The 13,894-nt window shown below is 45.1% G+C and overlaps 1 protein-coding gene across 1 annotated transcript in view; it reads left to right on the plus strand.

Moving 5' to 3' along the window:
• The first annotated feature begins 6,202 nt into the window (after nt 1-6,202).
• Nucleotides 6,203-13,894, plus strand: part of LOC116516803 (septin-2A-like) — a 29,929-nt gene continuing 22,237 nt past the window's right edge. The window contains 4 exon segments of the mRNA XM_032229427.1: nt 6,203-6,307; nt 12,046-12,142; nt 13,019-13,105; nt 13,540-13,598. Coding sequence (XP_032085318.1) covers nt 6,218-6,307; nt 12,046-12,142; nt 13,019-13,105; nt 13,540-13,598 — 333 coding nt within the window. The 5' untranslated portion in view covers nt 6,203-6,217.

Raw genomic sequence — 13,894 nt, forward strand, 5'->3', positions numbered from 1 at the left:
GGAATTCTGGGAGTTGAAGTCCACCCATCTTAAAGCATGCTGGCTGGGGAATTCTGGGAGTCGAAGTCCACCCATCTTAAACCATGCTGGCTGGGGAATTCTGGGAGTTGAAGTCCACCCATCTTAAAGCATGCTGGCTGGGGAATTCTGGGAGTCGAAGTCTACCCATCTTAAAGCATTCTGGCTGGGGAATTCTGGGAGTTGAAGTCCACCCATCTTAAAGCATGCTGGCTGGGGAATTCTGGGAGTTGAAGTCCACCCATCTTAAAGTATGCTGGCTGGGGAATTCTGGGAGTCGAAGTCTACCCATCTTAAAGCATTCTGGCTGGGGAATTCTGGGAGTCGAAGTCTACCCATTTTAAAGCATTCTGGCTGGGGAATTCTGGGAGTTGAAGTCCACCCATCTTAAAGCATGCTGGCTGGGGAATTCTGGGAGTCGAAGTCCACCCATCTTAAAGTATGCTGGCTGGGGAATTCTGGGAGTCGAAGTCTACCCATCTTAAAGCATTCTGGCTGGGGAATTCTGGGAGTCGAAGTTCACCCATCTTAAAGCATACTGGCTGGGGAATTCTGGGAGTTGAAGTCTACCCATCTTAAAGCATGCTGGCTGGGGAATTCTGAGAGTCGAAGTCCACCCATCTTAAAGCATACTGGCTGGGGAATTCTCGGAGTTGAAGTCTACCCATCTTAAAGCATTCTGGCTGGGGAATTCTCGGAGTCAAAGTCCACCCATCTTAAAGCATTCTGGCTGGGGAATTCTGGGAGTTGAAGTCTACCCATCTTAAAGCATTCTGGCTGGGGAATTCTGGGAGTCGAAGTCCACCCATCTTAAAGCATTCTGGCTGGGGAATTCTCGGAGTCAAAGTCCACCCATCTTAAAGCATTCTGGCTGGGGAATTCTCGGAGTCAAAATCTACCCATCTTAAAGCATTCTGGCTGGGGAATTCTGGGAGTTGAAGTCTACCCATCTTAAAGCATTCTGGCTGGGGAATTCTGGGAGTCGAAGTCCACCCATCTTAAAGCATACTGGCTGGGGAATTCTCGGAGTCAAAATCTACCCATCTTAAAGCATTCTGGCTGGGGAATTCTGGGAGTTGAAGTCTACCCATCTTAAAGCATTCTGGCTGGGGAATTCTGGGAGTCGAAGTCCACCCATCTTAAAGCATTCTGGCTGGGGAATTCTGGGAGCTGAAGTCCACCCATCTTAAAGCATGCTGGCTGGGGAAGTCTGGGAGCTGAAGTCCACCCATATTAAAACATGCAGACTGGGGAATGCTGGAAGTTGAAATCACTACATCTTAAAGTTGGCAGGATTGAAAAACACTGATTTAAAGTGTTTTTTAAAATCTGATTTCTAACTTTCTTGGCACAGCGCACGTTCCTTTATCCTTTAGTATCCTTTCCTTGTCCCAAGGAGTTCAAAATAAAATGGGTTTTCCGCCCACTTTAATTGACGGGCGGCTCTTTAGGCGTGAAACGATTTGCCATTTATAAATCAGTGTTTTTCCCACCCAGTGTGTCAGATGGGGACATCGCTTTCCCTTTGATTTCACCCTGGACAAAGGGATGATTGTGATAGAGATTGAGGGCATTTTGAGCCAGGATTCCCCTTTTTCTTTTTTCTTTTTACATTTGCTATTTGCCACTGTTTATTCTGTATCCCGTTTAGTTATGTTGATGTACTGGCTGGTAAATGTCAGATAGGGAAGCAGTGGCTCAGTGGCTAAGACACTGAGCTTGTCGATGAGAAAGGTTGGCAGTTCGGCGGTTCAAATCCCTAGTGCCATGTAACGGAGTGAGCTCCCAAGACTTCTCCCAGCTTCTGCCAACCTAGCAGTTCGAAAGCATGTTAAAAATTCAAGTAGAAAAATAGGAAGCACCTTTGGTGGGAAGGGAACTGCGTTCCGTGCGCCTTCGGCATTGAATCATGCCGGCCACATGACCACGGAGACGTCTTCGGACAGCGCTGGCTCTTCGGCTTTGAAATGGAGTTAGGAACGACCAGCACATATGTGTGAGGGGAACCTTTACCTTTACCTTTAAATGTCAGATTTTGAACCCTGATTTTGAATCCTCACGGCCAGGGAAAGTTCCAGTTTTCCCCTTCATCATTATTTATATTTTTAATGCTTTTAAAGTAATAACGGAGAAAGAAAAACAACAGGCACAAAACTCAAACATAAATTATAACACAGATGCATAATTACTCCCCAAAAAATTTTTTTTTGCTGAGCAACCTAGAGAGAACATGCCAAGAAGGTCACAGAGCAATATTTCTCAGTAACTTTATGTTTAGACTTCAATTCCCAGAATTTTTATTTATTTATTGGAATTTGTCAAACAAAAATGAAAATAAAGAATAAGAGAATAAAAACACAATAACAGGAACGATAAGGATGTTAGTACACTTATGCACACCCCCTCAACTAACCACTTAAATATGAAGTAAGGTCCACGGAAGTCAATTTGTGACTCAAACTCAAATTTGTAGCCAAGACATTTCAGACGTTGACAACTCTGTTGCAGAAATCATATTTTTTACAATCAAGTTTAGAACGATTTAAGGTAAAGGCAAAGCTTCCCCTCGCACATATGTGTTAGCCGTTCCCGACTCTAGGGGGCAGTGCTCATCTCCGTTTTAAAGCTGAAGAGCCAGCGCTGTCCGAAGACATCTCCGTGGTCATGTGGCCGGCATGACTAAATACCAAAGGCGCACAGAACACTGTTCCCTTCCCACCAAAGGTGGTCCCTATTTTCCTACTTGCATTTTTTACGTGCTTTCGAACTGCTAGGTTGGCAGAAGCTGGGACCATAAGGGAGCTCACTCCGTTATGTGGTGCTAGGGATTCGAACCGGCGACCTACCGACTTTTCTGATGGGCAAGCTCAGCGTCTTCGCCACTGAGCCACTGCGTCCCCTTAAAACGATTTACATTGAGTTTAAAGTGGTTGTTTGCATGCATATTATTGTGATGTAAAACAGAAAAAGTCATTTACAGGTAAAACATGACTATATATAATTTTGTATGCAATACCTGACCACAAGTGACACAGTTCTAAGTTATTCAAACCGAGAATTTCGAGCCTTGTAGGGACAATAAGGGATGAGAAACAAACGAAGACCTGATGGGATCCTCTTTTATTCCTTAAGAATAAAAGCTGGACAATGATTTGCAAAGATGGGCAATGATTTGCAACCCAGGCTGTAGGATAATTGTCTGTATTGTTATTATACAGTCGTTGACATCCCTCTGGTGGTTTAAGATGGACTTTGCAGCCATGGAAGACAATTTATAATAATCTCCAGGTTGAGCAGCTGGTAGAAGCTGAGTGTGACCTGGTTCAGAGCAAAAGCTTTTATTAAAAAGGAGTAAAATCAAACCTTGGAGATTTAAATGTATCGTGTGCCCCCTCCAAGTCATGGAAGCACTATTCCCCTGCTGATTTTTTTGAAAAAGAAATAAACGTTGCAATAAAACAAAGGTTGCCGTGAAATATTCAAGTTGGTGCAAATGCGGCAATTAAAAAAAAATAGGGAAAAAAAAGACGTGGAACATTGTTTTGGTGCATGGTAGAACATAGAGCATGAAGTAACAGAGTTGGAAGGGACCTTGGAGGTCATCTAGTCCAACCTGCTCAAGCAGGAGACCTTATACCAGTGACGGGTGATGCTCCCTAGGTGCCCCGTCCCCTTGCTGGTGCGTGTGTCACCTCCCCGCACTCCGCCCCGCCCCCACGCATGCACGCATGTCTCGAAAGTCAGCTGCCCTATACCATTGTGTCCTGATTCTTCTTGAGAACTTCCAGTTGATGGAGCACCCATAATTCCCAGAGGCAAGCTGTTCCATTGTTCTTTCAGGCAAGAAATCCCTCCTTATTTCCAGGTTGCTATTCTCCTTGATTTATTCCCTTCCATTGTTTCTTGTCCTTCCTTCAGGTGCTTGGGAGCATATGGCCACCCCCTCTTCTCTGTGACATGTTTAAGCAACATTAATCTCATGTATCAGTAAATTTCTAGCAAGTTATTGGGCAAAGGAGCCACTTCCTCCTTATTGCACAATAGTTGACTTGAGCAAAAGAAAACAGAATTGGGAAGTGGTTGAAGGGAAGGGGTAAGTTGCATCGCAAGTCAGGTTTACTGCAACAAAATGCAAGGACAATTCTTTAGCCGAACAGCCTGGTTGAGTTTTGTGCCTGTACAGAAGGAGGACCTGTGCATGTTTTCTCCAAAATAATCTTCACCGCAAGTGGGCGTTAAAATCTCCATCTAAAAATGATAATTCTCTATGTGTTTGTTGGGAATTCCCAGCCAGGCAAGGAGGAGGAATCAAGGAAGGAACTAGCCTTGAATTATTGTGCAGCCACAAGAGATCAGGACGCACCCACCTCTCTAGGGTTTTTTAGTATGTTGAGTTTAGAGTTTAGAGTTTAGAGTTTTATTTCATTTGTATGCCGCCCTTTTCCCTAAGGGGACTCAGGGCGGCTCACAACTCAAACAAGGGAAGGGGGATACAGACAGTTTAACAACAACATAAAACAATACATAGTTAAAAGCACAACAATCATACCATTCGAGATAGGGGCAACGATTCTTTAGCCCCAAGCCTGTCAGAACAGCCAGGTTTTAAAGGCTATGCGGAAGGTCTGGAGGGTGGTGAGGGTACGAATCTCCACGGGGAGTTCGTTCCAGAGGGCCGGAGCAGCCACAGAGAAGGCTCTCCTCCGGGTAGTCGCCAGTCGACACTGGCCGGCGGATGGAATTCGGAGGAGGCCTAGTCTGTGGGATCTGATTGGTCTAGTGGAGGTAATTGGCAGCAGGCAGTCTCTCAAGTACCCAGGTCCAATACCATGAAGGGCTTTATAAGTGACGACTAGCGCCTTGAAGCGTATCCGGAGACCAATAGGCAGCCAGTGCAGCTCGCGGAGGATAGGTGTTACGTGGGTGAACCGAGATACACCCACAATCGCTCGCGCGGCTGCATTCTGGACAAGCTGAAGTCGCCGAATACTCTTCAAGGGCTGCCCCATGTAGAGCACGTTGCAGTAGTGACAATTAGTATATTAAGATCAGGAGGGGGGGGTTACTGCTGGGTTATCTATCTACCCTTTTCTGCCTGCCTGCCTGACCCCCCCTCTTTTTCTCTCTCTCTCTCTCTCCCTATCTTTTATGTACCATTTTCTGTTAATCTGTCTTCGTTCACCCACCCACCCACCCACCCACCCATCCATCCATCCATCCATTGTCTGTCTGTCTGTCTGTCTGTCTGTCTCTATCTATCTATCTATCTATCTATCTATCTATCTATCTATCTATCACTATCTATCTATCTATCTATCTATCTATCTATCTATCTATCTCTATCTATTTCTATCTACCTCTCTCTCTCTCTCTCTCTCTCTCTCTATCTATCTATCTATCTACCTATCATCCATCCATCCATCCATCCATCCATCCATCCATCCATCCATCCATCCATCCATCCATCCATCCATCCATCCATCTATCTATCTATCTATCTATCTATCTATCTATCTATCTATCTATCTATCTATGGGTGATGGTGTTAACTTGGTTAGAACTGATTTGGATTTGATTACCTTTGTATAATTGTCATTTAGTGCTGGTTATCACGTAGTTTCTTAGATAGAGATAAACGTTTTTCACCAAAGAAACTGAATCTCTGTTTGTATGCAACGTGGAACGCCGGAACGTGACACCTACTATTTTCTGCCTGCCTGCCCCCCCCCCCATCTCTTTTTCTCTCTATTTATCAAAACTACACGAGGAATAGCTAGATGTTTGACCCCAATTCCTATTCCAAAGCCTTTGTTATAGTTCCTTGGCTCCGTTGCCAGGATCAGGGTGGCAATGCTCACTCTAGGACGCTCCTGTTAGCTGCAGTGGATATTCTCCTTTGTGTACACACACACACACACACGCACGCACAGACACACAGACACACAGACACACACAGGTCTTCTCCTCCCTCTGAGTAATAAGCCTGTAAGAGTTGGACAGGAAATCCTCGCCCTCTGGCTGCTGTTAGTGTGTCTGTGCCCGTACGTGTGGGTGGGCGGACTGGTGCTTGCCAGATACAGTTAGTCAAAACTGGATAAGAACTCCCGAATGGGGCTGCTCTCCTCCGCGCCGATCCATTTATAGTTTGACGCTTGGAGCTCCCCCCCTCCCCCGGGATCTTTCTGCCGAGTTCCTTCAGATGGACTCCATCATCCTGCAAGAGCAGTTAGTGGCAAAGCTGCTTTTACCCCGCACTCAAACCCAACGGAGTCCTTCTGCCAAGCTGAAGGTACCAGGATATCTGCAGAGTGAGGACCGGATTGGAAAGGAGTAGGCGGATGGGTGGGTGGGGGGAAGAGGGGGCGGGGGGGGGGAAAGGGGCTTAGACTTAGAGAGAAGGATAGCCCAGGAGACGCATCATCTCCCCATCCAAGACACTTCCCAAGTGGAAGGGAAGGAAACGTTCAGGACAAAAATGAGGGGTCCTTGGTGCTCTCTGAGCTTGGTGGTTTTCTTGCAGATGTTTCATGACCCAACTAGGTAACATCACCAATGCTAGCAGGGAGTGGGGGTTTGGGAGGAGGAATAAGAGGACTGTGAGGTCCTTGGTGCTCTCTGAGCTTGGTGGTTTTTCTGCAGGCATTTCATGAGTCAACTGAAGAGCAACAAAGATAATTAGGGGACTGGAGGCTAAAACATTTGAAGAACCGTTGCAGAAACTGGTCTAGTTTAATGAAAAGAAGGACTAGGGGAGGCATGATAGCAGTCTTCCAATATCTCAGGGGCTGCCACAAAGAAGCAGGAGTCAAGCAGTGGTGAAATTCAATTTTTTTTTACTACTGGTTCTGTGGGCGTGGCAGGATACTGCAAAATCCCCATCCCCTCTCCACAGCTGGGGGAAAGGATATTGCAAAATCTCCATTCCCACCCCACTCTGGGACCAGCCAGAGGAGGTATTTGCCGGTTCTTCAAACTACTCAAAATTTCCACGACCGGTTCTCCAGAACCTGCTGAATTTCACCCCTGGAATCAAGTTATTCTCCAAAAGCACCGGAAGGCAGGACAAGAAGCAATGGGTGGGAACTAATCAAGGAGAGAAGCAACCTGGAATTAAAGAGACATTTCCTGATAATTAGAACAATTACTCAGTGGAACAACTGGCCTCCAGAAGTTGTGAATGCTCCAACACTGGAAGTTTTGAAGAAGATGTTGGATAGCCATTTGCCTGAAGTGGTGTTGGGTTTCCTGCCTGAGCAGGGGGTTGGACTAGAAGACCTCCAAGGTCCCTTCCAACTCTGTTATTCTATTTCTATTTCTAACTAAGTAACCTCATCAGTGCTAGATGGGAGTGAAGGGAGAGGAGGAGGAGGAGGAGGAGGGGGAAGAGGAGAAAGTACAGTGGGGTCCTTGGTGTTCTCTGAACTTGTTCGTTTTCTTGCAGACGTTTCATGATCCAAACTAGCTAACATCAGTGCTAGATCATCACTTATGATGTTGCCTTCTTTGGATCATGAAGGGTCTGCAAGATAGCAACTAGGCTCAGAGAGCACCAATGGCCCCTCATTTCAACCCTGAACTATGAATATACTCCTTTATTAGGTCAAAAATTGCTGACGGTTAAGAGATTTGATTAGATTAGATTAGATTAGCAGAGTTGGAAGGGACCTTGTAGGTCATCTATTATATGATTATATGTAGGTCATCTATTATATATTATATGATTAGGGGACTGGAGATTAAAACATGATGAACGGTTGCAGGAACTGGGCATGGCTAGTCTAGGGAAAAGAAGGACCAGGGGAGACATGAGAGCAGTCTTCCAGTATTTGAGGGGCTGCCACAGTGATGGGTTTTGAATTTTTTTAGAACCACTCCTGTAGGTGTGGCCTGCTTTGTGGGAGTGGCTTGCCAGCCATGTTACTGAGTGGGAATGGATTGGCAGTCATGTGGGTGTGGCCAATTTGTAAAATGTGGTGGAACTCACTTAACAACGCTCTTGCTTAGCAACCAAAATGTTGGCTCAGAAACTCTGGCATTTGAAGCATGCAAGTCTTAAAGCTGTCAAGTTACAAGACCCTTGCACCCCTAACCCTTTAGAAAAAAAAAACCCAAGGGTGTTCAAACTTGACAGCTTTAAGACTTGTGGACTTCAACTCCCAGAATTCCTCCTCTCGCTCTTCATCTTGATGATGTGTGGACAGGTGTGGAGAGGGAGCTGGAACCGGTTCTAAACGGCACTGTAGATTTGTGGAACCTCTTCTAGAGAAGAGGTTAGAACTGGCAGGAACCCACCCCTGGGCTGCCACAGAGAGGAGGGGGTCAAGCTATTTTCCAAAGCAACCGAAGGCCAGAGAAGGAATAATGGATGGAAACTGATCAAGGAGAGATTCAACCTGGAAATAAGGAGGAATTTCCTGACAGTGAGAACAATCAACCCATCGAACATAAATTGCCTTTGGAAGTTGTGGGAGCTTCATCCCTTGGAAGCTTTCAAGAAGAGACTGGACTGCCGTTTGTCAGAAATGCTGTAGGGTCTCCTGCTTGGGGGGTTGGGGGGTTGGACTAGATGACCTATAAGGTCCCTTCCAACTCTGTTAATCTGTGAATCTAGTTGGCGAGGCAAATCGGAAGAGACAGTGATGGGTCAAGGTTATTTTGTGGTTTGCAAAATCGATGACTTTCTGTGGCTGCTCTGATTTGACTCTTGACAAAGAAGGGGAGGAACAAAAATTATACACAAAGATTGATGATTTGGGGGGGATCTTCCCAGCCGTCAACCCAATATGGTCTGAACAGAAGATTGAGGTGGATGTGGGTGAGGTGAGCAGATTTGTTCAGGTAGATTGGCATGCATCCTACCTTGGGGTTGTCCAAGAGATGCTTATGATCCGATTGTGAAATTTGGGGAAAACTGGAAGGTGAAGTCCACCACATCTTAAGGTTGCTGAGGTTGAGAAACACCATTTTGGAGGGATGGGACTTTAGCACCCATAATATTTAGCTAGGGTGGCCTTTGACAATGGGAATCAGACACATCAGATAACAGTTTAACAGAGTTGGAAGGGACCTTGTAGGTCATCTAGTCCAACCCCCCCACTCAAGCAGGAGACCCTACACCATTTCGGACAGATGGCAGTCCGATTTCTTCTTGAAAGCTTCCAGGGATGAAGCTCCCAGAACTTCCCAAGGCAACTTCTGTTCTATGGGTTGGTTGTTATCACTGTCAGGAAATGTCTTCTTATTTCCAGGTTGAATCTCTCCTTGATCAGTTTCCATCCATTATTCCTTGTCTGGCCTTCAGGGGCTTTGGAAAATAGCTTGACCCCCCTCCTCTCTGTGGCAGCCCCTCAAATATGGAAGGATGCTCTCCTGTCTCCCCTCGTCCTTCTCTTCACTAGACTAGCCATGCCCGGTTCCTGCAACCATTCTTCGTATGTTTTAGTCTCCAGTCCCATCATCATTCTGGTTTCTCTGCACTCTTTCAAGAGTCTCCACATCTTTTTTATAGTGTGGTGACCAAAACCGAATGCAGTATTCTAGCTGTGGTCTTATTAAGGCTTTACAGAGTGGTATTAGTATCTCCCTTGATCTTTATTGCATCCTTCGGTTAATGCCACTTAGGATTGCATTGGCTTTTTTGGCTGCCGCTGCACACTGTTGGCTTCTCTTTAGCTGGTTGTCCATTAAGACTCCAAGATCCACATTTGAAATTAGAGAGCAAGAGGATGAACAATTTTATAAGATATGGGATTTGTTTTATCGGTGGCTAGGGGGGAAAAAAAACTTTGGAAATGAAAAATGATCTACTTATGCCTTAATTGAAAAAAGTAAATGATGATATAATTATGCTGTGAAATGATCTAATAATGACACAATGAAGTACTAATATAAGGTCTGGGGATATAATGTATAAGGTTAAGAACTTTTTATAATGATATTTCGCTGCTGATAAAGCAATTCTAATAGGGGAACAAATGAAAACTGGTATATATAGGTAGCGATGCTTTGTTGAACAATGAAGGAATAAGATCTCTGTTTGAAGGTATGAAATGCAAAGTTAACAATAAATAGAAGTATACTCTCTGGGGAAAAATAATGCTAATGTTAACTAAATATATATTGTAGAATGAAAATAAGGCCTTTAGTTATATTAGATGAAATATTTGAGACGGTAAATATTATTTGAAGATGCAGAGGTTAAAACAATTGTAACCAAACGACATGCTGCATGTGATGATGGTTTTTTTTCTTTTTTTTCTTTTTTGTCTTCCCCCCTCCCCCCCTTTTATTTTAAACCCTAGGTTAAAAACCCTATGGGTTTTTTTGTCTTTTTTTTTCTTTCCTTTTTTTCCTCTCCTTTTCCCATTGTTTTTTTCTATTGTTATGTGATGTTGTCTATGTAATAAAAAATAAAATTATTAAAAAAAAAAAAAAGACTCCAAGATCCCTCTCACAGTCCCTGCTATTGAACCCGGTTTCACCCGGTTTATAGGTGTCCTTTTGATTTTTCTTACCTAAGGGTAGGACTTTGCCTTTTCTCTACATTGAATTTCATTTTGTATCAAGGGGGCACCAGATCATGTTGGCCTTTAAAAAGAAATAAAGAAAATGTGCTGATTTCTTTTGGAAGCCACTGTGTACCAGCCTTGACTTCCGAAGGCAAAAATGTATCCGAAAAAGCTGATGATATTGCCATGCTTTGCAAACTCTGCTTTCCCCTTTAGCAGGGTTTTTTTCCCCCCGTTCGTATTTTTCTGGCTCTCTGCTGGAAAGAATCTTTCTGGGTTTTTGCCCTTTCTGTGAGAAGACGCCATCGAGTCACGCCGTGCCTTTCTAATCGCAAAAGATTGCGTTCTGGAATGAGCTCTGTGGCCTGGATTTCCCCATTGTCCTAAGCTGCAATGAGGCTTTTTTTTCTTCTTCTTCAAATTTTGGTTCGCTTTGTTGTCGTTGTTGTGTAAAACCCAGCTGTGGAGATTTTGGAAGCAGGGTAGGGGTGGGGGGTTAAGACTGTTGTGTGTGAACAAGGGCATCAACCCAACACTCACTTCCTTTTAAGCAAACACACACACACACACACACACACACACAGAGGAAATTGCAACACAGATCAACTTTTGCTAGAGAAAAGAAAAATGTAATTCTTTTTTTTTAAAATTTAAATATTCCTGAAGGGGTTCCAGGACGAGGGCAATTAACAAAATGAAGGCATTCTGGCCATTGTGTTCTTGGTTCTTGTTCAGTAGGTTAGCCTACCCTTAACTAGGTTTCCAAGAAATTATGAAACCTCTGTAGAGCGGTTGCAGAATTACGGTGAAACAGCAAGGGCGCCCCTTGACATGAGTGCCTTCCAGTTGGCCACGCCCACCCAGTCACATGACCACCTAGCCAGGCCCACCCAGCTGGTCATTAGGCAGATCTTGTTAGTGGTCCGCGGGATTTAAGATTATGAATTGAGTGGTCCACAAGATCTGAAACGTTGGGGACAGTGGTGGGTTTCAAAAATTGTTGGAACCTACTCTGTGGGTGTGGCCTCCTTTGTGGGAGTGGCTTGCCACCCATGTGACCAGATGGGAGTGGCTTGCCGCCCATGTGACCGGATATGAAATTATGAATTAGTACTTAGGTCAGTCCAAGTAGTTATTCAGAAACTCTGGCATTGAAGCATGCAAGTCTTAAAGCTGTCAAGTTACAAGATCCTTGCCAGTGGTGGGTTTCAAAAATTTTGGGAACCTCTTCTGTAGGTGTGGCCTGCTTTCCGGGTCCACTGGTGGAACCTCTTCTAACCAGTTTGGTAGATTTGACGAACCGGTTCTACTGAATGGGTGAGAACTGGTAGGAACCCACCTCTGGTTGGGGACCCCTGGAGTAGAAGACCCAATCTAAGCGAACATCTCCCGACTTTACTTGGGAGTAGCCAACCTCAAGAGTTGAGATGTGATTGTTGTGCAAATCAAAAGTTTGTTCTCTTCTCATTCTCTCCTTTTTCCCCAGTCTGACCCATGGCTGCTTATCTCCCCTTCTCAGGACCATGAGAAGCAGTATGTGGGCTTTGCCACTTTGCCCAACCAGGTCCATCGAAAGTCGGTGAAGAAGGGCTTCGACTTCACTCTCATGGTGGCAGGTGAGGGAAGACCCAGATTGAGGACCTTCTCTTTAAGGATGGGTGTGTCTACTGAGAGGGGGTTTTCAGCTTCCTGGTAGAGCAGTTGTGGGATGGACTAAGCAGTCCGGCTTGGTAGATCTTCCAAGGTCATCCAAAATCAGTTAGGAGTGGTCAGCCAAGGTTCTACTTGTGAATAGCTTGCATGGTAAACTCATCCTTGATAGAGGTGGACCAACTGTGAACATCCAGGGGTGGATGAATCAAAAGGATGAATGCTGTTTAATCTTCCTTCCTTCTTTCCTTCCTTCCTTCCTTCCTTCCTTCCTTCCTTCCCTCTTTCTCTTTCCTCTCTCCCTCCCTCCCTCCCATGCTTTCTTCTCTTCTCTCCCCTCCTCTCCCCTCCCCTCCCCATCTCTTCTCTTCTTTCCCCTTCCCATCCCATCCCTTCCCTCCCTCTCTTCCCATCACTTCCCTCCCTCTCCTCTCTTCCCATCCCTCCTTCCCTCTCTCTTCCTTCCCTTCCCTCCCGTGTCTCTCTCTTCTCTTCTTATCCCATCCCATCCCTTCCTTCCCTCCATCTCTTCTGTCCCTTCCCTCCTCTCTCTTCCCTTCCTTTCCCTCCCTGTCTCGTCTCTTCCCTTCCTGCCCCATCTCGTCTTTCCTCTTCCCCTCCCTCCCCCTCCCTGGCTCTCCCTTCCCCTCCCGGAGAATGGAGATTAAAAATTTGACTGAAATATTGTCTCTCTCCAAGGACAGGATGTTCTAAATAAGAATATCAGGTACAGAGAGAAGATTGTGTTAGTTCAGCTGTGCCATTTCTGAAGATTCGAGACTCCTTCCAAGATTATTATTATTTTTTTTTTTTAAAGAATTGTTTGCTTTTTGTTCTTTTAGGAGAATCTGGTTTGGGCAAATCAACCCTGGTGAACAGTCTCTTTCTGACAGATCTCTACAAAGACCGGAAACTTCTCAACGCTGAGGGTACCATTCTTAATTAGTCGTGGTCAGCCAATAGCACAATTCCCTATGATGTTTATAACTTGTGGGTCTTAATTGTATATTCTTGGTAGAAACGTGTGGGTGAGCGTCTTTGTAATCTGAGAGGATCTGTTTTTACAAAATAAGCTGATTTGTGGACCAACCGGGATCTTTCCTGGTCCACAACTACATCATGGAATGGCCAAAATTATGCTTCAGTGTAATGGATGAGTTTGTCCCTTCTACAGCTAGTCTCTTAGGGACCATTCAAAGTTACAACCCTGCCAAGGCCACCCAACACATTGGATATTTTGGAGGAAAGGGAGAGCAGATGCAACCTGGGGATGACTCCTGGGTCATCCCCATCTTAGTTGGGACTTGGCGCCAGATCTTGGTGCTAACCTACCTGCATTGTTGTTTTTCCTTTATCTATGAAGAAAGAATAAATCAGACGGTAGAGATTGTAAAACATACTGTGGACATCGAAGAGAAAGGGGTCAAGATGAAGCTGACAATAGTGGACACGGCCAGGCTTTGGAGATGCCGTCAACAACTCAGATTGTGAGTCCTTTTGTCTGAAGGTGTACAAAAACCACTTAGGGGGCTGGACTAGAAGACCTCCAAGGTCCCTTGCAGCTCCTTCTCTCCTCTCCTCTGTCATCTTCTGTTCTCTTCTCATCTGTTCTCTTCTCTTCTGCTCTGCTCTGCTTTACTCTCACTACTCTCCTCTTCTCTTCTTTCCATCTCCCTCCTCCTCTCCATTCTACTCTACTCTTCTCTTCTTTCCCTCTC

The sequence above is a fragment of the Thamnophis elegans genome, chromosome 13 (genome assembly GCF_009769535.1).
Source record: "Thamnophis elegans isolate rThaEle1 chromosome 13, rThaEle1.pri, whole genome shotgun sequence".
NCBI classification, from domain to species: Eukaryota; Metazoa; Chordata; class Lepidosauria; order Squamata; family Colubridae; genus Thamnophis; species Thamnophis elegans.